Raw genomic sequence first — 25,308 nt, forward strand, 5'->3', positions numbered from 1 at the left:
CTCACTTCATTGGATGCATACAGTGGAAAATATAGTGGAGAGATTTTATATACACAGAGAACATGAAAAAATGGGTGTTACCATACAGACTGTAACAAGAGTGATCAGGAAAGGTGAGCTATTACCAGCAGGAGAGCGGGGGGTCATGGGGGAGGGGAACCTTTTGTAGTGATAATCAAAGTGGGCCATTTCCAGCACTTTACAAGAACAGTAGGAGGGGAAATAAACAAGGGGAAATAGTTTTACTTTGTGTAATGATCCATCCACTCCCAGTCTTTATTCAAGCCTAAGTTAATTGTATCCAGTTTGCAAATTAATTCCAATTCAGCAGTCTCTCGTTGGAGTCTGTTTTTGAAGTTTTTTTGTTGAAGAATTGCCACTTTTAGGTCTGTAATCGAGTGACCAAAGAGATTGAAGTGTTCTCTGTCTGGTTTTTGAATGTTATAATTCTTGACGTCTGATTTGTGTCCATTTATTCTTTTACGTAGAGACTGTCCAGTTTGACCAATGTACATGGCAGAGGGGCATTGCTGGCACATGATGGCATATATCACATTGGTAGATGTGCAGGTGAACGAGCCTCTGATAGTGTGACTGATGTGGTTAGGCCCTATGATGGTGTCCCCTGAATAGATATGTGGACACAGTTGGCAACCATCTTTGTTGCAAGGATAGGTTCCTGGGTTAGCGTTTTTGTTGTGTGGTGTGTGGTTGCTGGTGAGTATTTGCTTCAGGTTGGGGGGCTGTCTGTAAGCAAGGACTGGCCTGTCTCCCAAGATCTGTGAGAGTGATGGGTCGTCCTTCAGGATAGATTGTAGATCCTTGATGATGCGATGGAGAGGTTTTAGTTGGGGGCTGAAGGTGACGGCTCGTGGCGTTCTGTTATTTTCTTTGTTGGGCCTGTCCTGTAGTAGGTAACTTCTGGGTACTCTTCTGGCTCCGTCAATCTGTTTCTTCACTTCAGCAGGTGGGTACAGTAGTTGTAAGAACAGGATCTAATTCCCAGCTTGTGCAGATATACTACCACTAGTTTTCTTTGAGCTAGTGCACTAAAGATAGTAGTATAGTCATTAGGGTTGCCAGGTGTCCCGTTTTTGACCAGCAAGTCTGTTGAAAAGGGGACCCAACAGTGTCCGGTGAGTACTACTCACTGGACACTAAAAGTCTGGTCACTTGAGTAACTGTCCACAATTGGCTTCCATTCTGCCACCAGGAGGGTGGGAAGAGCAGCTGCTGCTGGAGCTGGAAGAGCATTCAGGAACTGCCGGCTCTGGCGCAGAGAGGTATGGCGGCCAGCGCTCTCGGGGGCCAGCCTGAAGCATGCGGCGTTTGAGGAGTGGGCCAGTGACTGGGTTTACTACCCAGACCTCCTTCTCAGCCTCATTTGTGCTGGTCCCTGTCCTGACCTAGTCACCCCTCCACCCCCGGAGCGTGGCTCCTCCATCCTGCCCCAGTCATCCCCCACCACCTCTGGCGCGTAGCTCTCCCTCCCCCGTCTTACCCCAGTCATTCCCCACCTCCAGAGTGCGGCTCTCCCTCCCCAGTCCTGCCCCAGTCACCCCTCAAGCGCGGCTCTTCCTCCCCCGTCCTGCCCCAGTCATCCCTCACCCCTGGAGCGCGGCTCTTCCTCCCCCGTCCTGCCCCAGTCACCCCCCCACCCCTGGAGCGCGGCTCTTCCTCCCCCGTCCTGCCCCAGTCACCCCCCACCCCTGGAGCGTGGCTCTCCCTCCCCAGTCCTGCCCCAGTCACCCCTCACCCCTGGAGCGTGGCTCTCCCTTCCCAGTCCTGCCCCAGTCACCCCTCACCCCTGGAGCGTGGCTCTCCCTCCCCAGTCCTGCCCCAGTCACCCCTCACCCCTGGAGCGTGGCTCTCCCTCCCCAGTCCTGCCCCAGTTATCCCCCAGAGCATGGCTCTCCCTTCCGCATCCTGCCCCAGTCACCCCCCAGAGCACGGCTCTCCCTGCCCCAGTCACCCCCATCCCTGGAGCGCACCCCCATCCCTGGAGCATTCCTCCCCCATCCTACCCCAGTCACCCCCCAGAGCACGGCTCTCCCTTCCCCATCCTGCCCCAGACACCCTCACCCCCACCCCCAGAGTGTGGCTCTTCCTCCCCTGTCCTGCCCCAGTCACCCCTCCACCCCCAAGTGTGGCTCTCCATCCCCTGTGCTGCCCCAATCACTTACCCCAGAGCAAGGCTCTCCCTTGAACGTCCTGCCCCAGTCACCCCTCCACCCCTAAATCCCTGCTCAGCTGGTAGGGGGAGGGAGGTGGAGAGAGCAGCAAGCGATGGGGGTGAAGAGGTGGAGCAGGGGGAGGGCTTTAGGGGGAAGAAACAGAGTGGGCAGGGCCTTAGGAGGGAAGAGTCAGAGCACGGGTGGGGCTTCAGGGAGGGAAGAGGCGGAGTAGGGGGCGGGAGAGGTTCCGGCACTCAGTGTCCATTTTTCACAAATTAGAAAGTTGGCCACCCTAGTAGTCCTGATAGCATGGGCAGAGGCTATTGGTGGCATGAGTTAGTCATCCTGAGCACATACCCACAGGGTCCAGGAGGGTTTGTACTCTGGGCAGCTAGCTGTTTGCTGCTGCCTGCGCGACAGTGGCTATACTACTATTTTTAGCACGCTAGCTTGACGAGAGCTAGTGTGAGTATGTCTACGTGAGTTGGAAATCGCACCCCTAGCTACAAGTATAGACGTACCCTTAGATCCACCACGCAGACCTCTGCCATTTTGAGCTAATGGACTAACTGATAGAGGATGATAATCAGTGTCTGCTATGTGGACCAGCACCAGAGCAGAATGGGACACTTGCTAATGGGTTTCACAGACATTTTGGGACTGTGAATGGTGGGACTCAGAAATCTTGGATTTCACTCTAGTGGGCACAGATTCTTCTGCCCATTCCCCAAGGTGTGACCCTTTCTGCCCTGTCCTCTCCAACCTATCTCTTCCCCAGTTCCATATTTTCTGGCATGGAAAATTTCAGCCCACAAAGTTAAAGTCTGGCAAAATTATAAATAGCTGAAACAGACTCTTACAAGGGTGAGTGTCAGGCAACCTGGGTGCTACCAGTCCCACCTTTAATGAACCATAAACCTCTGGGGTTCTAATCTGTCTCCACAATTGTAGGTGTATTCTCGCAATGCAACTGCAAGCCACCTTGTTATTTGTTCTATTCTTGTTTGTTACAAGTGTATTGAATTTTGCTGACACAGGAGAAGACGGGCAAAGTACCTGGCAAATTAGCCTCCTTTTAGTTTTATAATTACTATTATACAGATAGATATTACTATTATACAGAGCATAATGTCGTTTTTTTTAAGTAGAACTTCATATCAAAGTCCGTCGCAAAAATTTGCTAATCAGTCCTCGCAATACTGGTGAGGTTAAGAAATATTATGTAAAACAAAAAGAAAAGGAGTACTTGTGGCACCTTAGAGACTAACCAATTTATTTGAGCATGAGCTTTCGTGAGCTTTCTCACAGCCACAGCTCACGAAAGCTCATGCTCAAATAAATTGGTTAGTCTCTAAGGTGCCACAAGTACTCCTTTTCTTTTTGCGAATACAGACTAACACGGCTGTTACTCTGAAACCTTATATAAAACAATTATAGAACAAAGGCACACCACTAAACGTTGGTATGTTAAGCAAGACTCAAAGATGGCTGTACTGACCATTATTTATTTCATTTCATTATAGCAGGACCAAGCACTATAATTAAGGTTTCATAATGGCTTCTGGTGGAAGGGAGAGAAGCAAGTGGGGAGAAGATCATCTAGGAAGGAGCAAGTTCCTTCCTTATTTTGTTACCTTGACCATTCCATGTTCCTCTATGATTCTTAGTTTTCCTTCTGCCTCTACTCACAGTCCTCCTCTTTCACACTCTTGGATTTAATCTTCCACATTGATGTCTCTTCTGACCCATTAGTTGCTGCCTCCTCAGCTTCATTTCCTCATCCTCCCCTCTGCAGTTGATCTTCATCCCTAGAAAGCTCCTTCACTCACCACGATGGCCACTCATTAAATCTTGTTCTGGATAAAAACTCTTTCTTCTCTGATCTATCAATTTCAGTTCTCCCTCTCTGATCAACACCGAATCTCCATCAGTGTTGCCCCTAGCCCCATTGCACAGGTATTTCACTACACTTCAGTCCATCACTGGTCAGGGATTCCTCTGCTGCTGTCCGTCCCCTCTTCTGCTGATGCTCTTCTGGCACTACTACAATGTGTTTAAAAATAGTTGTGTGTGTATCCATAACCATATGTCAAAGTCCTACTTCACATGAGAAAAACAGGATACAGTAGATGCTTGTTTGCAGCAACACCTTGTAAGCGCAACATTTCCCCAGGAAACACGTTTCCTACTATAAATTGTCAACACTCCCCATAACAGCAACAGCTGCTTAGAAGCAACATAGCAAAAGGGCACGATACAATGAAATTAATTACATACAATGAAAGCATGGTGGTAGTAGTAGGAATAAATGACACAGTGTGTTCTCTCTTTCTAGGGGCAAAGTTAAGAAGCTGCTTTGACTACGAAGAGAGCTTGACTCAGTTTGTCTAATTCTTTTTTAAACAGAAGATGATAAGTAAAAGTGAATCCTATACTTCAGGGCAGGAATCTGTGATCAACTCAACCTGGCTGATTTACGTATTAAAAGAATGGATTGGTCTGGACTACCACTATCTAAACTATATGGGCTCCTTCTTGTGTGTGTCACTCACAATATTATTTTTTCCTTATTTACTCTGGTTTATCGTTTGCATCTTTTGTAATATTTGCCTTCACATTTACAAGAGAAAGAACGGCCTAGATGATGATTTTTCCAATAAACTATGGGACAATGGAAGGCTAATGGTGTCACGCATAATTAGTATGTATGGAAAGCTATGGCACGGTAAGAGATTTTTTTCCCCTTTAAACACTAAATATGTATTACTGCAACAGGTGACTACATGGCAGGGGTTCCTAAACATCGTTCATGGCTTGTTCAGGGTAAGCCCCTGGCAGACCGCGAGACGCTTTATTTACCTGAGCGTCTGCAGGTACGGCCGCTCACAGCTCCCAGTGGCCACAGTTTGCCGTTCCCAGTCAATGGGAGCTGCGGGAAGTGCTGCGTTGGCCCGCGCCGCTTCCCGCAGCTCCCATTGGCTGGGAATGGCGAATTGCGGCCACTGGGAGCTGCGAGCGGCCATATCTGCAGATGCTCAGGTAAACAAAGCATCTTGTGACCTGCCAGGGGCTTACCCTGAACAAGCCATGAACCAAGTTTGGGAACCCCTGCTATATGAACATTTTGAAGACTGATAGGACCAAAGTTTGACCTACCCTTTCTTTTATCTGTTTAAAAATTCCATTCCATGTACTTTTTTTGTGCATTCCTTTTTCAAAGCAAATTTTATAGGGGAGTAAAAAAAATATTCCAATAGCTCAGCAATGAAAGAAGGAGGAAAATTCAGTTAGGAAACAAATTTCAGTTTTCAGGCTGAAGCAAAAGATAGTTTATGAATATTTTTGAAAGGGGTCTTTAAAATGCTGTTAACAATCATTTTTTATTGTGTATTGTGAGGTGCTATCATTTTATTATTAAAAATTGGTATTCTGAACATTTTGGGGCTGAACTATAGTTACACTCAAATGGGGTTCACTGATAGCTATGAGAATTGGTTGATATTTCCGAGGCATTTTGAGCCATCAAAGATAATACGAATGATGTAGGTTTTCAGCTCTAGCCCAGTGGTTCCCAACCTTTTCTCTTCTGCAACATACCTTGAATTATTTTGAGGAACACCATCATATAGTCTCCAAATGAGCCTCCCTTCTTACCGCCTCGGTTTAAGCTGTTTACCACCCTTGTCACAGTCTGTAGTTTCCAAATCAGTTCTGCGCCCAGCCCCCATCAGTTCTGTCTTCACCCTCCACCAGTTCAGCCCCCACCTCACCCCAATTCTGCCACACCCCACCCAGCCCCCACCGTTCTGCCTCTCCAGCTCCCCTCAGCCCCCACTAATTCCATCCCCCCCACCATGGGCGGCAATTGAAGCTTCCCCTTGGGGAGGCTAGCCCCTTCCCCGCCTCTTTCAGCCGAGGCCCCACTCCTTCCACATGTGGCCCCCCCCATGGCCCCTCCGCACCTTCCCTCATGACCCTACCCCATTCTGCCACCACTCTGCTTCTTTCCCCTGAGGCCCCACCCGCAACTTGTTCCTTTCTACCTCTGCCCCCCACACCCCAGCTACAGCCCTAAGACTGGAAAAGCTCTGTGCCCCCACTGCGGCCCTGGGCTGCAGCAGGGAGCAAGAGCTCCTCCAGCCCAGGGGCTGTGGTGTGGGGAGATTTTTCCAGGGGCTCCAAACTGGCCAGGGTCCCTGGGCATGGGCCCCGGGGCCCATGGGTAATCTGCTTCTGCCCTCCCTCCCCCCCACCCAGTGGTGTGAGGTTTGGGGAGGCTTAGCTTCCCTCAGCCTCTGTTACGCACTACCCATACCCCTTGCCTCACCTCTGCTTCTCCTAGGGTTCTTCCCCACCTCCCATTGGTGGGGGGTTGCACTAGGGTCCCGCTCCACTTCCCGGCTGCAGCGGGGAGGAGCAGAGGACCCAACCCATTGCTCACACAGGATATGGGGGTGGGGAGAGGGAGATTGAGTTCTGATTGGTTGCTCTGCCCATGGAGGCGGTGAAGCAATGAGGAAGATAGCCAGGCAGAAGGTGGCTTTCCCCCCATTCCTTCCCTCTCTCCTTCCCCCACTCCACAGGACTCAAATTTGCTATCTTAACCTTGGTTTGGGGAATGGAATGTGACGCATGCATAATATTTAAAAGGGGCCTTGCTCTGGAAAGCAAAAGTACAGAATGCGATCTGGCTCTGACACTGTCAAGGTTCCTCCCCCACTCTGAACTCTAGGGTACAGATGTGGGGACCTGCATGAAAAACCTCCTAAGCTTATCTTTACCAGCTTAGGTCAAAACTTCCCCAAGGTACAAAATATTCCACCCGTTGTCCTTGGACCGGCCACTACCACCACCAAACTAATACTGGTTACTGGGGAAGAGCTGTTTGGACGCGTCCTTCCCCCCAAAATACTTCCCAAAACCTTGCACCCCACTTCCTGGACAAGGTTTGGTAAAAAGCCTCACCAATTTGCCTAGGTGACTACAGACCCAGACCCTTGGATCTTAAGAACAATGAACAATCCTCCCAACACTTGCACCCCCCCTTTCCTGGGAAATGTTGGAATAAAAGCCTCACCAATTTGCATAGGTGACCACAGACCCAAACCTTTGGATCTGAGAACAATGAAAAAGCATTCAGTTTTCTTACAAGACGACTTTTAATAAAAATAGAAGTAAATAGAAATAAAGAAATCCCCCCTGTAAAATCAGGATGGTAGATATCTTACAGGGTAATTAGATTCAAAAACATAGAGAACCCCTCTAGGCAAAACCTTAAGTTACAAAAAAGATACACAGACAGAAATAGTTATTCTATTCAGCACAATTCTTTTCTCAGCCATTTAAAGAAATCATAATCTAACACATACCTAGCTAGATTACTTACTAAAAGTTCTAAGGCTCCATTCCTGGTCTATCCCTGGCAGAAAACAGCATACAGACAGACACAGACCCTTTGTTTCTCTCCCTCCTCCCAGCTTTTGAAAGTATCTTGTCTCCTCATTGGTCATTTTGGTCAGGTGCCAGCGAGGTTACCTTTAGCTTCTTAACCCTTTACAGGTGAGAGGAGCTTTCCCCTGGCCAGGAGGGATTTCAAAGGGGTTTACCCTTCCCTTTATATTTATGACAGACACTAAAATACAAGGGAAGATATTTTTGTTCTCATGTGTAGTTTTTCAAAAAATTCCACAGCACACCTGTTGGGAAACACTGCTCTGAGCTATTGGTTCTTATGCAGCCCAAGTTGGTAGTAATGAGCTCTTGACAGCTGATGCTGTTTTACTCCTGGGCTGTCTACACTTGCTTTTATGTAAAAATGTCTCACTGTTCTTATCTCTGATGTGGCTTCACCTATAGTACCAATGGTGGGAAATTTTCAAAGAAAAAGTGTACTGTAGAGAAGGAACATAAGTACTGGTGTGGTCTTATAAATTTTAGAATTGCCAGACACGTGATGGATTGTGAGTTTTTTGTTGAAATTGGAATTACAAGCATAGTAGATGAAGTTTATGTAGTAGACATAGGCGCTGACTCCGTGGGTGCTCAGGTAAACATTTTGAAATTCTACAGTATGTGCAATGGAACTAAATTCTGAAGGGAACAACCCCTAAATTCTGTTCCAATGTTAACGTATTATTGCTAGGAAATACTCTTCATTTTCCATGTCTCCTGTCCGTTCCCCCTGTACGTACACACACACACACACACACACACACACACACACACACACACTTTGGCTCCTATGATGTTGTCAAGGTGGCCTGAGTCAGAACGTCCACGCTCATGAAAGTGGAGCATGAAGCTGGCTTCATTGGATCTTGGCTGCAATGCCTTGGCAGCCCAGCTCACACTTCTGGCTCCTTTCACTCAGAATCCTAGAATCATACAGATGTAGAGCTGGAAGGGACCTCAAGAAGTCATCTAGTCCAGTCCCTGGCACTGAGGCAGCAGTCCTTGGCTCTCATGGGGAGGGAAGGAGGCAGAGTTCATGGGGTCCTGATTGAGATGAGCAGAGCAGTTTACACCTCTTACAGGTATTGTTTCAGACTCTCTGTAGACTCTTGAAGACATTACTGCATTGATTTACTCACTTCAAATTTTCAAGGTTTTCTCTGCAACCATATAGGTTAGAAACAATTTAAAAAAAGAGAGTGCTGGGATTCTGGAGCAGAATTGTGTGCAGAGGAGTAAATTCTGCATCAGATTCTCCAGGCGTGAAATACACTTGACCCTGCTTGGGAGTGTGTCAAGGTTCCTCCCCCACTCTGAACTCTAGGGTACAGATGTGGAGACCTGCATGAAAAACCTCCTAAGCTTATCTTTACCAGCTTAGGTCAAAACTTCCCCAAGGTAGTTTTCCCAAGGTAGTATTCCACCCTTTGTCTTGGATTGGCCACTACCACCACCAAACTAATACTGGTTACTGGGGAAGAGCTGTTTGGACGCGTCTTTCCCCCCAAAATACTTCCCAGAACCTTGCACCCCACTTCCTGGACAAGGTTTGGTAAAAAGCCTCACCAATTTGCTTAGGTGACTACAGACCCAGACCCTTGGATCTTAAGAACAATGAACAATCCTCCCAACACTTGCACCCCCCCTTTCCTGGGAAATGTTGGATAAAAAGCCTCACCAATTTGCATAGGTGACTACAGACCCAAACCCTTGGATCTGAGAACAATGAAAAAGCATTCAGTTTTCTTACAAGAAGACTTTTAATAAAAATAGAAGTAAATAGAAATAAAGAAATCCCCCCTGTAAAATCAGGATGGTAGATACCTTACGGGGTAATTAGATTCAAAAACATAGAGAACCCCTCTAGGCAAAAACTTAAGTTACAAAAAAGATACACAGACAGAAATAGTTATTCTATTCAGCACAGTTCTTTTCTCAGCCATTTAAAGAAATCATAATCTAACACGTACCTAGCTAGATTACTTACTAAAAGGTCTAAGACTCCATTCCTGGTCTATCCCCGGCCAAGACAGAATATAGACAGACACACAGACCCTTTGTTTCTCTCCCTCCTCCCAGCTTTTGAAAGTATCTTGTCTCCTCATTGGTCATTTTGGTCAGGTGCCAGCGACGTTACCTTTAGCATCTTAACCCTTTACAGGTGAGAGGAGCTTTCCCCTGGCCAGGAGGGATTTCAAAGGGGTTTACCCTTCCCTTTATATTTATGACAGAGTGAAAGTAGGCAACGTATTTTGGATGTAAGTTTGCGATACAATGTGGCAGCACAAAAGGCCAGTGCATCACATCTGAAATGGAGTTGTTAATAATACATCTCCTGTATAGTTTGGTGAGACTATTTATCCTACTTGTCGCCACAGTGCACAAAATTTGGAGTGGATAAGAGGGGAGAGCTGAAGCGTCCCAGAATTTCCAGACATACATTAGTTATGAAGGGTAAAACTCAGACACACAGAAGCGAGAGGCAAAAGTGTTTCATTCCTTTGGCCTTGAATGTCACCCAACCCACGACTGTCTAAGACCTTTGTTGCGGAATGTACTTCAGCTTCTCAATGGTGGGGTAGGTTTGGGGAACCTATGTAGTGGATAAGAAGTGGAACTGCCATATCTAATTACTTATCTAATCCAGTAGCCCATCTCTGATAGGGGCAACTACCAATTGTTTCAGAGGAAGGTGCTATAATGGATAATTATGAAATAACCTGCCCAGAGGGAAAACTTCTTCCTAAGATCATCAGTTAATGGTTGCCTTATTCCCTTAAGTATATATCGGTCTATATCCCTTACTGGGGAATAATAAACTATCTTGTATAATAATACTGTAAGCTGTTCTCTTTATGCAGATGCATGTTGTCATAAATATAAAGGGAAGGGTAAACACCTTTAAATCTCTCCTGGCCAGAGGCAAAACCCTTTCACCTGTAAAGGGTTAAGAAGCTAAGATAACCTCACTGGCACCTGACCAAAATGACCAATGAGGAGACAAGATACTTTCAAAGCTGGATGGAGGGGAAACAAAGGCTCTGTCTGTGTGATGTTTTTTAGCTGGAACCAGAGCAGGAATGCAGGTCAGAACTCCTAGTAAAAAGTCAGTAAGCAATCTAGTTAGAGATGCGTTCGATTCTGTTTTGTTTAAATGGCTGATAAAATAAGTTGTGCTGAATGGAATGTATATTCCTGTTTTTGTATCTTTTTGTAACTTAAGGTTTTGCCTAGAGGGAGTCTCTATGTTTTGAAACTGATTACCGTGTAAGGTATTTACCGTCCTGATTTTACAGAGGTGATTCTTTTACTTTTTCTTTAATTAAAATTCTTCTTTTAAGAACCTGATTGTTTTTTTTCATTGTTCTTAAGATCCAAGGCTTTGGGTGTGTGTTCACCTATGCAAATTGGTGAGGATTTTTATCAAGCCTTCCCCAGGAAAGGGGGTGTAGGGCTTGGGGGGGATATTCTGTGGGGAGACGTTTCCAAGTGGGCACTTCCCCTGTTCTTTATGTAACACTTTGGTGGTGGCAGCTTTTCACTTAAGCTGGTAAGAATAAGCTTAGGGGGGTCTTTCATGCAGGTCCTCACATCTGTACCCTAGAGTTCAGAGTGGGGAAGGAACCGTGACACATGTCCAATATTTTTTATTCCTATTAAGCTCTTGATCAGAATTCTCTTCCAGTGAATTCCATAGGCTAATTATGCACAGTCTTTAAAAAATGTCTATTTTCAGTTTCACTGTCTGTCTCTTTGAAAAGGTAAATAGAAGATTTACCTTCCCTATACAATTAATTATTTTGTATATCTTTGTTGTGTACCCTATTATACAATTCAGTCTCTTCTTCATGGAGGAGGGGTTAAGAAGTAGGTTTTTTTTTAGGTCTTCAGATACTTTTGCCATCTATTTCTGGATCTTTTCTCTCTCTGGTATATCCTCTTTTGTTAGGACGACCAAATTTGAACATAGTATTTTAGGTGAATGTACCATTGATCTACAATGGAATTATAATATTCTCAGTATAATTTTCTATTTATTCTTTATGCAGCCTAACATTTTCTTTTTTCACTATTGAGCTTTGAACGGAGGTTTTCATTGAGCTGTCCATATGATACTCAGGTCTCTTATCTGAGTGGTCACAGTTTACTTAGAACCTGGCAATATGTATGAGTAGTTGAAATAACATGCAACATTTGCAAGACATGGGGGCCAATTAGGGACTTGCTTCTACACAGCAGTAACTGGGGAAGTAGGGCTGAATATCAGCTGCGATGAAGATCTACAGATCATTCCACCCCACACAGAGTAGGCATAGTTGGAGAAATATAACTCCAACCTTGAGGCTTCAGCAACAGCTAAAGAGAAGCTTTGCTGCCTCAGGAAGATCTGATGGAGGTGAAAGGATGATTTCTTCCCCTCACTTCTCAATCTATGAGGACCTTCCTTATAAATTTACCATGTTATTTATATATAGTTGTGGCTAGGGCCAGGATTTGGACTTTTGACAGTTAATGCCTATTACTTCACGTTGTTTGTCTACAGATTTGGGAATATAACACTTGTCATGTTATTTGCAACAATAAGTGCCAGAATATTTTCTTTTGTAAATGAAAATGTAGGGCTGGTTTACACACAAAGTTGCACTAAAATATCAAACTTGGCTTTTATTATTTTTGTTGCAAATCTGTGTGTGGATGCTCTTATTCTGGAATAAGGGTATCCACATAGGAACTTGCACGAAAACAACAAAAGGTGTGAAATGAAGCAGATTTAATTATTTTGATTTAAACTTTGTGTATAGACCAGCACTTAGATTATTAATAAACAGACTGGAAAGCCCCTGAGTCACTTATTCCTTATTTCTACTTTGAATTTACGAGTTAGAAGCTGCCATTTTTATATAGTTTTTTTTGGACTAGAATGGCACTTTAGGATGAACGGAGATGCTTTTTTTTATTTATCAAATCCAAGGGAATAGTTGAGATTCTAAACCAATAACTAAATATATGCAAATACAATGTAAATTAACATAGCTGAAAAATCACTTCTTATTCCATATACCCATCTGGAACTCAGCTCAATGTTGTATATTTCTTCTGCAGTGTTTGTAACATTGCAAACACCTACAGCAGAAAACACCTACAGCAGAAAAGGGAACTGAAATATTTAAAGAACTCTTGAGGTGCTGTCTGCTTTTGCAGGAGAAATGCAGGACTTTGAACCTACTCTTGGTATGTTAAAACAAGCAAAACTTCCGGCGTAGAGTGTGTTCCTTTATTAGGCAACCTCCTGTCTCAAGAAAACAGCCTTAAAATATCCCCACCCTTGGAGTATTTCTTTTATTAAAAGGCCATCTTTTGTTAAACCAACCAGCTTTTGGCAGATACTTGACTGATCACTATATTTTAGGGCTGTCAATTAATTGCAGTTAATTAATCAAGCGATTAGCTCAGAACAAATTAACTTGATTAAAAAAAAGTAATCGCAATTAATCACAGTTTTAATTGCACTGTTTTACAATAGAATACCAATTTAAATTTATTATAAATATTTTTGGATGTTTTCTACATTTTCATATATATTGATTTCAATTACAACACAGAAGACAAAGTGTACAGTGCTCACTTTATATTATTATTTTTATTATCTTTTTAATGTAAATATGTGCCAAAAAATAGTATTTTTCAATTCACCTTATACAAGTCCTGTAGTGCAATCTCTTGATTGTGAAAGTGCAACTTTCACATGTAGATTTTTTTTGTTACATAACTGCACTCAAAAACAAACAATGTAAAACTTTAGCGCCTACAAGTCCACCCAGTCTTACGTCTTGTTCAGCCAATCGCTAAGACAAAAATGTTTGTTTACATTTATGGGAGATAATGCTGCCTGCTTCTTATTTACAATGTCACCTGATGGCGTTCACATGGCACTGTTGTAGCTGTTGATGGGTTCTGCTCAATAATGATCCAAAGCAGTGTGGACTGACACACGTTCATTTTCATCATCTGAGTCAGATGTCAGCAACAGAAAGTTGATTTTCTTTTTTGTGATTCAGGTTCTGTAGTTTCCGACGTGGAGTGTTGGTCTTTTAAGACTTCTGACACCATGGTCCACAAGAAGGACTTGTTGGCTCTAAAGTTTTATACTATTTTATTTTTTAGTGCAGTTATGTTAAAAAAATCTATATTTCTAAGTTTTATTTTCACAATAAAGAGATTGCACTACAGAACTTATATTAGGTGAATTGAAAAATACTATTTATTTTGTTTTTTATGGTGCAAATATTTATCAAAAAAATAAATAGAAAGTGAGCACTGTACACTTTGTATTCTGTGTTGTAACTGAAATCAATATATTTTAAAATGTAGAAAACATTCAAAAATATATAAATAAATGGTATTCTGTTATTGTTTAATTGTGTGATTAAAACTGTGATTCATCATGATTTTTTAAATCTTGAGATTAATCACGATTGATTTTTTTAATCGTTTGACAGCCCTACTATATTTTAAAACATGTACTTTTTGTAAATTTAAAGTGGTATGTCTATTCTGTTAGTAATTTAAATCCTTAAATATTATTTTGTATTAATAAAATCATAGAGTCACAGAAGATTAGGATTGGAAGAGACCTCACGAGGTCATCTAGTCCAACCCCCTGCTCAAAGCAGGACCAACACCAACTAAATCATCCCAGCCAGGGCTTTGTCAAGCCAGGCCTTAAAAACCTCTAAGGATGGAGATTCCACCACCTCCCTAGGTAACGCATTCCAGTGCTTCACCACCCTTCTAGTGAAATAGTGTTTCCTAATATCCAACCTAGACCTCCCGCACTGCAATTTGAGACCATTGTTCCTTGTTCTGTCATCTGCCACCACTGAGAATAGCTGAGTTCCATCCTCTTTGGAACCCCCCTTCAGGTAGTTGAAGGCTGCTATCAAATCCCCCCTCACTCTTCTCTTCTGCAGACTAAACAAGCCCAGTTCCCTCAGCCTCTCCTCATAAGTCATGTGCCCCAGCCCCCTGATCATTTTCACTGTCCTCTGCTGGACTCTCTCCAATTTGTCCACAGTTTATCTGTAGTGGGGGGTCCAAAACTGGACGCAATACTCCAGATATGGCCGAATAGAGGGAAATAATCACATCCCTCAATCTGCTGGTAATACTCCTACTAATGCAGCCCAATATGCCGTTGGCCTTCTTGGCAACAAGGGCACACTGCTGACTCATATCCAGCTTCTCATCCACTGTAATCTCAGGTTCTTTTCTGCAGAACTGCTGCATAGCCAGTCGGTCCCCAGCCTGTAGTGGTGCATGGGATTCTTCCGTCCTAAGAGCAGGACTCTACACTTGTCCTTGTTGAACCTCATCAGATTTCTTTTGGCCCAGTCCTCCAATTTGTGTAGGTCACTTTGGATCCTATCCTCTCCCCTCAGCTTAGTGTCATCTGCAAACTTGCTGAGGGTGCAATCCATCCCATCATCCAGATCATTAATAAAGATGTTGAACAAAACTGGCCCCAGGACTGACCCCTAGGGCACTCTGCTTGATACCGGCTGCCAACTAGACATCAAGCCATTGATCACTACCCGTTGAGCCCGACAATTTAGCCAGCTTTCTATCCACCTTATAGTCCATTCATCCAATCCATGCTTTTTTAACTTGCTGGCAAGAATACTGTGGGAGACAGTATCAAAAACTTTGCTAAAGTCAAGATATATCACGTCCACTGCTTTCCCCATATCCACAGAGGCAGTTATCTCATCATAGAAGGCAATCAGGTTGGTCAGGCATGACTTGCCCTTGGTGAATCCATGTTTACTGTTCCTGATCACCTTCCTCTCCTCCAAGTGCTTCAAAATGGTTTCCTAGAGGACCTGCTCCATGATTTTCCAGGGACTTAGGTGATGCTGATCGGTCTGTAGTTCCCCGGGTTCTTCTTCTTCCCTTTTTTAAAGATGGACACTATATTTGCCTTTTTCCAATCGTCCGGGACCGCCCCCGATCGCCACGAGTTTTCAAAGATAATGGCCAATGGCTCTGCAATCACATCAGCCAATTCCCTCAGCACCCTCAGTGCATTAGATCTGGACCCATGGATTTCTGCATGTCTAGTTTTTCTAAATAGTCCTTAACCTGTTCTTTCACCACTGAGGGCTGCTTACCTCCTCCACATGCTGTGTTGCCCAGGACAGCAGTGTGGGAGCTGCCCTTCTCTGTGAAGGCCGAGGTGAAAAAAGCATTGAGCATTCAATATTTTTTTAAAAAAATCCTTGGTTAATCTTTTTTTAAAGTAAAGATCACTAATGAAAGGAGGTATCCCTGGTCTCTTTGTTTGGAATAAAATAGGTAGATGCTCCTTGAAAAACAGCATTTCTCATACACAAAGATCTACTACTCCGGCCATTATAGCTGGGTTATCCTGCCTGCTCCCCACTGTTGGGAGGCTGCTACCAAATGTTCCTCTAGCATATTTATTTTTGTGAATTGGCTATACCTTCTGCTGGCACTTGGAGTGAATTGCCTACACGATGTGGTGTTGGAACTGTCTTTCGAAACAGAGTCTGGGTAGGACACTGTGAAACTCATCTGCAGCCAGTTGGAATAGGACACAGAACAGACCAGATCTTTTATAAGCTACTGCGTAAAGGATTCAAGACAGGGGAAGTCAAAACAAATTAATAAAACACATATGTCTTCTTCAAGAAGATCAGGGAAGTAACAGTCTTTTTAACAAAGTTCATAATGGGGGACCTCAGGGCCCTACCTCAGAGCTCCCCAAATTAGAGTCAGCAAACAAAGTCCCTGGGCCCAGTCAGGCCAGTCCCCTGGAGCCTGAGGGAAACCAAAAGCTTTCTTTTCCTGTCTAAATAACCCAGAAGACTTGGGTTAACTAAATCAAAGGTCCATCAACTGAACTTTACTAAAGTGATACCAAGTGCAATAGGACTTGATGCTTATGCATTTTCTTCAGTTTCAAAGACCAACTTTTCCTTCCTACACCTCAGCTGATGCAGCAGGAAGTCTACTGGAGTTCATGAGTCAATGGCTGAAAATTTGAAAGTGTGTTCTCAGATGACATTTTTGGATCCTCCTTTCTTGTTCTGAGAGCTGCCTTTGTACGCATAGCCATAGTCTGCACTGCCCTCTATCTCACTCCTCATCCAACCCCAGAAGAAGTAATCAGCTAAGAACCTCCACCCCAGAAAAATGACAGAAGGCAATCAAAGAGAACTCCCAGCGTTGTTATACAGCTTGGTCTGTGCTGTTTCCAGATTCGTGGCTGATTGTCTCCAAAGTAAAATTCTGGAATCTAAAAGCACATGGTGGGCAGTACCAGATAAAGATCCTACAATGAGGAGCATCCTCATCCAAGCACACTTTGATGATACCTTATTGTTTGGAGCATCTCTAGACAGAGCTTTAAATGACTTCTTGGATCTCAGCAAAATATTCTCTCCACATCCGTCATCCAGAAAGTCAAGAAGGACGTACAGACCCTTATCAAAACAATGAAAATTAGTGTGTATAACTAAAGGTTTTTTCTTTGCAGATTTTTAAATTTTGAGATATGAGGGCTTTTAGTTAGGATTGTTTTTGTGTGCAGACCTCTTTTTTCCTCCTTTTTCTGAATTTACAGTTGATTTATTATTTGATATCTTCCTTCTGTGCAATTCTTGCTACTGATCCCTGCATATGCTAAACAAACAATTTAATTTGAATATATTTGTATTATTTAATATAATATATATGTGATCCAACCCTTCCTGCTGCTCCTTTATGCCAATTCTATAAGGTATTGAGTCCACCAACACCATTTCTTGTCCCCCTACCTGAGCCATTACCACAGTCACTTAAGCACTAGCCCATGTAAGACCAGAATGGAGAGTTCTGCATAAACAAATGCAGAAGTTGAACTACATGAAAGATTTCTAAATAAACTGTAACTAGTGAAGAAAAAGGTGTCACTCTGGACATCTGGACAGAAATAGATGTGCAATGTTCCCACACTGGATGGCATACTCTCATTTTGAATATGAAGTTCAATTCCATCCACTTCTTCTTCTCAAAAATAATAAAGCAGAAACAGAATAGGCCCAAAGAAGGACACCGCAGATGACTAAAGCCATGGAAAAGCTTCCATATGATGAAATATTAAAATTATTAAGACTCCTCCACACTGAGGGAGGTTTCATGAGCTTAAGCTGTACAGTTCCCTGTGCAGCACAAGATGGTATAATTTTGGGTTTACCCTCCAAAGGGAGGTGCCTGCCTTAGGAACTGGGATGTGCGCTAGCTGTTTAGCCTTTCTATGCAGGAGCTGGTCAGAGAGCCTGTTTGCATGTTACTACAGTTGGGTGTGTCCCTCCCTACCTGTGTGTATGCTGATTGAAAGAGCAAGCTTGGAAAGCTTAGCAACTTGTCACAGCAGCACAGTGTGAGAGGGAGCCCAGGCTGGTGGATCAGGGGGGCTCAGTGGTACCCCAATTCCAGGTGGCTCCCCAAGGGAGCGGGAACCCATCACAGAAAACAACACTGTAGATTCTTTCTGATGGGGTAGATTTGATAAGCAGTTTTCAAATCAGCTCACTTTTATTGTGCTGATCAGGATTTGCATCTGAGCTATTATTGACTGTGTTTCACTCAGTCACTGAAATTTATCATTTTAAAATCTGATTTACCAAGAATATTCTTCCCTATAGCCTCGCTGTCTCTGAGTGAACAAGGGCAGTCTCTAACTCGATGGGTTTTGTTAGGTCATACTGGACATGACCAATGAGATTACTGAATTTTTGAAAGCCAGTTGAGTCTAGATGATCTCAAGCCCCTTCTTAGCTCTGCATTCTCACTCTGCCTTCCAGTGAGTAGACTACAAAAATACTGAGCTCCTCCACACTGTACCAGACCTCCTCTAATGTAGCTCCCTACACTAGGCCTGTCTGGACTCATAAAAATGGCTGAGAAACAACTGAGAAGGTTTAGAGGAAAACCATGGCCCTTCACATATCTCTGATTGTCACACTGACCTCTCAGCTATCAGACTGAGGCAGGAGGAAATAACCCAGCATCTCCAAAGTCAATATTTGAGATAGTACATTGTTAAGTCAAGTTAAACTGTTTAAAGTTAGTTCACAAAAAATTGTATTTTTCAATTAACTAGGCCTTTCTTTGCATTTCTGACCCTACAGATCATTCTAATTATTTGGTGATTTTTCTATTGTTTTATTACTGTTTCAGTCCTTAACATACTCTTCAATGAGCAGTGGCTTCATGGTTTTATATTGGGTTTTGAGGTTCCTTTCACTCATGGATTGCACCTCCAAATTCTAGATAATTTCCCCCCTCCCCACTTCATATTTTTTTAATCCCATCTATGGGCTTGTCTACACTACACATCTTTTAGAGACAAGGCTGTGAATGCTCTTTTGTGGTATTTTGTCGGCACTTTTGCTGACAAAATACTTCCAGCCCTGCGAGCGGCATAAGCTTTGTCAGCAGAAGCCATGTTCACACTGCCGCTTGCGTCAGCAAAACATTTGTCTTTTGTGGGGGAGCTTTTTTAAGTACCCGCGAAAGACAAAAGTTTTGGTGACAACTGTGCAGTGTAGACATACCATATATATGTGTCTTTCCCTAACTATTCCCTTGTTTGAAAATATTTTTAGTTTTTAGGACTTTTAACATATAAAAGCCTGGAAAATTAACGGACGGTCATTCCGCTGACCTGGTGCTCAAACTTCTGTAGATTGATTGGTTGTTAACTACCCAACTGTGACAAACAAAAAACCCATCAAGCTAGACAAACCCTCCCCCCCCGCAATTCCTGACTTCTTTTAAATCATGGCCACAATTACAAAAATAATAAATAATAACACTGACTCAAAACTGCACCAGTACTTTAGGCCTCTGTGAGCTGACGTATGATGCAGTGATGCATGAGATCAAAAATAAGGCTGCCATTTTCTCACTGCATTTTTAACTGTGAAGTGAAATGTTTGACTGTCAGAGCCAAGAGTTAATTGTTATGCTAATCACTTCTTGACTAACATTGGATGTCCTAAAATTGACTCCTAGAACATCTTCCCCATATACAGGAAGGAGTTTCCTGTAGTGAGTAGCTTTATGTTAAATCACAGCATGACTTATAAAAAGCTAATATTGAAACTATTTTACTTTGTATTCTTGACAGGTTATGAAGTTCATGGCATAGAAAAAATACCAGAAGGACCGGGGCTTATTGTTTATTACCATGGAGCCACTTCTGTAGACTACCACTTCTTTGTCTGTAATCTCTATATACAGAATGGCAGAGTCTCCTATTCAGTAGTTGAACATCTCTTGTATTTGATACCAGGTAAAGTACTTTTATTGTAAATGAGAGGGTTAGAAATACCTTAAATTCAGAGACACAAGTCTATACCACAATACTAGACATAAATAGCTTATTACAAATATTAAGACTCAAACAAAATGCTTTCCAAGTATGCACTACAGAAAATAGTATAATTTCAAGCATTTGAGAAACTCTAAGGCAGGGGTGGGCAAACTTTTTGGCCCGAGAGCCACATCGGGGTGCGAAACTCTATGGAGGGCTGGGTAAAGAAGGCTGTGCTTTCCCAAACAGCCTAGTCCCCGCCCCCTATCCAACCCCCCCCACTTCCTGCCCCTTGACTGCCCCCCTGAGAACCCCTCACCCATCTAACCCCCCCCCCCGTCCCCTGACCGCCTCTTCCCGGGACCCCCGCCCCTAACCGCCCTCTGGGACACCGTCCCCTGCCCCACCCCAAACCTCCGCCCCATCCAACTGCCCCCTGCTCCCTGTCTCCTGAAACCCCTGCCCCTTATCCAACCCCCTGACCCCAGCCCCTTTACCATGCTGCTCAGAGCAGCATGTCTGGCAGCTGTGCCGCCCGGTCAGAGCTATACACGATGCTGCTCTGCCCTGCAGGAGCACACAGCCCCACCGCCCAGAGCACTGCTTGCACGGCGGCATAGCTGTGTGGGAGGGGTGACAGCAGGGGAGGGGCTGGGGACTAGCTTCCCCGCCTAGGAGCTCAGGGGCTGGGCAGGATGGTCCTCCCGCAGACTGTAGTTTGCCCACCTCTGCTCTAAGGCCTTCTGAAGTTCATTATATCTAAAAGTTCTTTGAGCTCCTGGCCATGTGGATCCCACATATGGTGCACTTGCGCCCTCTGCATAGGAGTTTGGAAAGCTTTTCTCTAGCAATGTCCAGCAATTGTCCTGTGTCAATGCCACCGCCGCTGCCTCATCCTTGGGTCTCAGTCTCGTGGTGCTCCCTGCATCCTGTGCCCATGATCAATCTCCAGCCTCCTCCTGCTTGTGGGGTTGGGGAGCAGAGGTGGCGTGCCTCACTCCTACTGGTCACTGCAGCCTCACTGTGCTGTGTGTGCAGCGATTTGTCATCATACTCACTCCACTGCACACTGAGACAGGGGGGTGATGGCGGCTGGCAGGAGTGGGGCATGCAGCCGCCACTGTGCTGACATCACAGGCAGGCGGAGGTGATAAGAGCTTACCTGACCTGACTCCTAGAGGACTGGGTTGTTTTCTGACCTGACCTAAACTCAACCGCTGTAGTTGGGTCCTGTTGGGTTGCAAGCCTATGGACAGCATTTACTAGTTGTCTTCTTTTCTAGAGTTCATTAAAACAAGGTGCACATTGGTCGAGAGAGACAATTCCAAGTCACTTAAAAATCTATTGTTCATGCTGTTAGGTGAAGGAAGCTTGGGTCTGGGTGGTAAATCCAGCCATTCTGCTGGGTTAATGAATCTAGAGAGACAGGAAGGGTCTTGAAATTTCTTGCTGAGAAGCGGAGCATAATTGGGAACCACTGTTGCTGGAGCCATGCCAGGGTGAGCAGAATAATCCTTGCCTTTTCCTGCTTTATCTGGATACCATTTTCTACACAAGTGGAAAAGAAGGAAATTTTTACAGTAGCCCTTGAGTCCACAGTATCAAGAATGCATCTGAAATTAAGAAACAATCCTTTCCTGCTCTTAACCATTACCTTTGGCATTTTGTGTTTTTCCTGGTGGCAAATAAATATACGTGCAGGTGACCCCATTGAAGAAAAATATCTCACGCCACTGACATTTTTGGGACCATTCATGTGAGTCTATATTAATCCTGCTTAGATGATCCACTAAGAGTTTGTCCTTTCCTGCTAAATGAATTGCAATTGGGGTTTTGTTGTGTGTTATACACCATTCCTGTAACATAGTCGCTTCCTTGCGCAGCTGGTAAGAATGAGCTCCTCCCTGCTTCTTTATAAAATAATCTGCTGTGGTATTGCCTAATACTATTTCAGCTTTTCAGGCCCATTTCGGCTTCTCAGGCCCATTGAATTGCCCTGAGCTCTAGAAGATTTATATGAAATTTTGTCTTTTTCTGTGACCAGAGACCCTGTGCTGTGAGTGCAAGACAGAGAGCTCCCTATCCAGTATTGCATGTATCTGTTGTGAACACCACTGGTGAAACTGGATATCTGAATGATACTCTCATCAGAATATTCTGTGGCTGAGTTCAGAAGAGTAAATCTGACAGAACCTTCACAGATTTCGATACATGGAGTGTTTTCCCTGTTTGTAGTTTGTTGACAACAGTGCTGGAAGAGGGTTCTCATTTTTAGACAGGTGTGCACAGTTACATAGGCCATAGACACTAGGAGACTCATCAACCTGAGGCAGAATACATTTTTTTTATGAGACTGATGACTTTTTAGTCTCTGTGGTCTTCTTGATATTCAGGAACCTATCTCACGGAAGCATAGCTTGTCCCAGACTGGAGTCCAATTGAGCTCCTATGAAGAATATGGTGTTGGTGGGTTCCAAATGGGACTTTTGATTTATGAGGAATCCCAAACTCCTGAAAAGTGTACATGTGTAGATAACAGCTTCACAAAGAAGATCTTGCAACTGTGCCTTAGTAACCAATAGTCTAAATATGGATACACACTTATCCCTTTCTTTCTCAAGAGAGCTGCTACCACTGATAGGTACTTTGTGCAAACTTTGGGAGTGGTAGCTAGGGGTCAAAATGAAGGACCATTACCATTTCTTATTACAAATCTGAGGTTTTTGCGAAAGTATCTATGTGGAAGTAAGCGTCTTTTAGATCAAGAACTGAAAACCAATCAGTCAACTAAATGGAAGGTAGATTGGAGGCCAAGATTAACGTGAAACCAGAACTTCCTGATGAAGGTATTTAGACTCCTCAGATCTGATATTGGACATAAACCACCATCTTTTTTGACAATCATGAAATATTGTGAGTAAAACCCTTTCTCCCTGAATATTTTTGAGACTTCATCTACTGGTCTCATCTCTGAAAGTTTGAACTTCTGATCTTAGAAGACTTGCATGGGAGAGGTCCCTGACTAGGTGTGAGTGGGGTAAAGTAGAGTCTCAAACTATATGGCATACCTGCTGTGAAACATTTCCAATATCCACTTGTCCATAGTTATCAAACCCCAATGGCAGGAAAAACTGCACAGCTGGTTTTCAAACAGTTGATTTCTCTTTTGTTGAACAGTCAGACTGCAGCTGCCTAGCAAATTGTCAAATTTTACATTTAGAACTAGTCTTGAAAAGAAGGTGGTTTCTCTCTTGATTTAGGCTTAAAATTTCCTCTACAATGTTGAGACAAATGTTGGGATGGGTATTGAGGATAATATTGTCTCCTCTCTGAAGAGTGTGACAAAAAAGAAGAAAAGGGATACTGCTGTCTTTGATATCTGAGAAAAGACATTCCAGTTCTCTTCCTCTGCTGTTGCTGGTAAAATCCCAGAGACCTTGCAGTACATCTTGTCTCCTTCATTCTTTCTAATACCTCATCAGGCTTTATACTAAAAAAGACCTCACCCCTCCAAGGGGAGATCTTCAGCCCTTTCTTTAGTCTCTGGTTGGAGATAAGAAGATTTCAACTAAGCAAAGCATTTTAAGAAAATTACAAATGAAACTGCTGTTGTTGGAAAATCTGAAGAGTCATAGCATGCCCTCAAAACATATTTAACAATCTGTTGGCCATGTGAAGCAATAATATTTGCTAACTTTCTCTCATCTTCTGATAAAAATTTGATGAACAGCTCTAATTTTTCCCATGAATGATATTGTTAGCGGCAATGACTGATAATTTGGAGCCCAAAGTAGATGACCAAAATAGTTTTCTCGCTAATATATCAATTTTCTTATGCTCTTTATGAGAAGGAATAGAATGAGTGGTGTTGCAATTCCTCTCAAGACCTTAACCTCTCAGTTCCCAGAAACTCAGCTCTATTCTGCACTCATCACTCAGGTTTTTACTGTATGCCAATAAAGAACTGTAATGAGTAGATCAGGCTCAAGCTTAGAGGGTGGGTACAGGGTATATCACTGTCATCACAACCACAAATCCCCAGAGAATACAGTCACTGATTACTTTATATACAATTTTAACCATACACTGACACATATCTTCCAGCTGCAGCGGCACAGGAGCCAGCAAACAGAGCTGTAAACAGGGGAGTCTGAGTGGGAGTTCTGCTGGAGGAGAAGGTAGTTACGAACAGGACCTAGGTGAGAAGGCGATGACAGACACAGAGGCAGCAGTGGTAGTGACCCAAGCAGTGGAAGACACAATGAAGGTGACTGGATGTGGAAGCTGTGGCATGTACGTGATCCCGGAGGGGGTACCTGAAAAGAGTCTCATCTGCATGAAGTGCCGCCTGATAGAGCTGATGGAAGAAAAGATCCAAGGATTGGAGATGCTGGTGGAAACTTTGCTTGAGTTTAGAAGGGGGTTCGAGCGGATCATGGAGCAAAGACATGAGGAGGCTGAAGGGAAAAGCTCAGACTTGCAGATGGAAGCAGGGTCAAAGAACTCTGAGAGGAGACTGCTGGGTGAGGAAAGTGGACAGTGGAAGCATATGACTAAGAGAACCAGGCAGAGGAAAAGACGGGCAAGTGAAGGAGAAATAGAGCTCAGGAACAAGTCTGCAGAGTTTGAAAATGAAGAAGGGGCACAGCAGGTGGTCACTGAAGGTGAAAGGGCAAGGAAGAAGAGAAGAGCCGCTAATTCTATAGAAAGAGGGGAAGAGTCAATGGAGATAACAACACCAAATATGAGCCCCAGGTGGGTACAGAATGGGTTGCAGAGGATTGGAAGGGACAATAGGAATTGAGAGGACCTGCAGCCAGAGGGAACAGGGGATAGACAGGAGAATTGCACGATCACCAGGAAAAGGCAGATCTACATGACTGGGGACTCCTTACTGAGAAGAATAGACAGGCCTGTAACCAGAGCTGATCCAGAGAACAGAAGGGTGTGCTGTCTGTCAGATGCTAAGATACGGGATGTGGACCTGAGGCTGAACAGGATCCTAATGGGAGTGGGAAAGAATCCACTGATTGTCCTTCATGTGGGAACAAATCATATGGCTAGATTCTCGCTGGAATGTATCAAGGGAGACTATGCCAGGCTGGGGAAGATGCTTAAGGAAATCGAGGCTCAGGTGATCTTCAGTGGGATTCTGCCTGTTCCTAGAGAAGGCAAACAAAGGCATGACAAGATTATGATGATCAACAGATGGTTCAGGCAGTGGTGCTATAAGGAGGGCTTTGGGATGTATGACCACTGGGAGGCATTCATGGACAGAGGACTGTTCTCTTGGGATGGACTTCA

The 25,308-nt window shown here is 43.9% G+C and overlaps 1 protein-coding gene and 1 long non-coding RNA gene across 4 annotated transcripts in view; one reads left to right on the top strand and one right to left on the bottom strand.

Moving 5' to 3' along the window:
* The window catches only part of LOC144930199 (uncharacterized), a 140,516-nt gene that overhangs the window by 55,065 nt on the left and 60,143 nt on the right, over window positions 1-25,308 (bottom strand). Inside the window, exon 5 of one of the 3 annotated variants that reach the window (XR_013635304.1) lies at window positions 16,757-17,128. The exons of 1 other annotated variant lie outside the window; for it this stretch is intronic. This is a non-coding gene — a long non-coding RNA (uncharacterized LOC144930199). Of the gene's footprint in view, window positions 1-16,756; window positions 17,129-20,496; window positions 21,553-25,308 lie in introns of those variants that run through there. One more of the 3 variants, XR_013635302.1, reaches the window with a different exon arrangement.
* The window catches only part of LOC140906701 (DGAT1/2-independent enzyme synthesizing storage lipids), a 65,505-nt gene that overhangs the window by 2,465 nt on the left and 37,732 nt on the right, over window positions 1-25,308 (top strand). Inside the window, exons 2-3 of the mRNA XM_073331145.1 lie at window positions 4,510-4,899; window positions 19,819-19,983. Coding sequence (XP_073187246.1) covers window positions 4,584-4,899; window positions 19,819-19,983 — 481 coding nt within the window. The 5' untranslated portion in view covers window positions 4,510-4,583. The remainder of the gene's footprint in view (window positions 1-4,509; window positions 4,900-19,818; window positions 19,984-25,308) is intronic.

Source organism: Lepidochelys kempii, chromosome 2 (assembly GCF_965140285.1).
Source record: "Lepidochelys kempii isolate rLepKem1 chromosome 2, rLepKem1.hap1, whole genome shotgun sequence".
Lineage (NCBI taxonomy): Eukaryota > Metazoa > Chordata > Testudines > Cheloniidae > Lepidochelys > Lepidochelys kempii.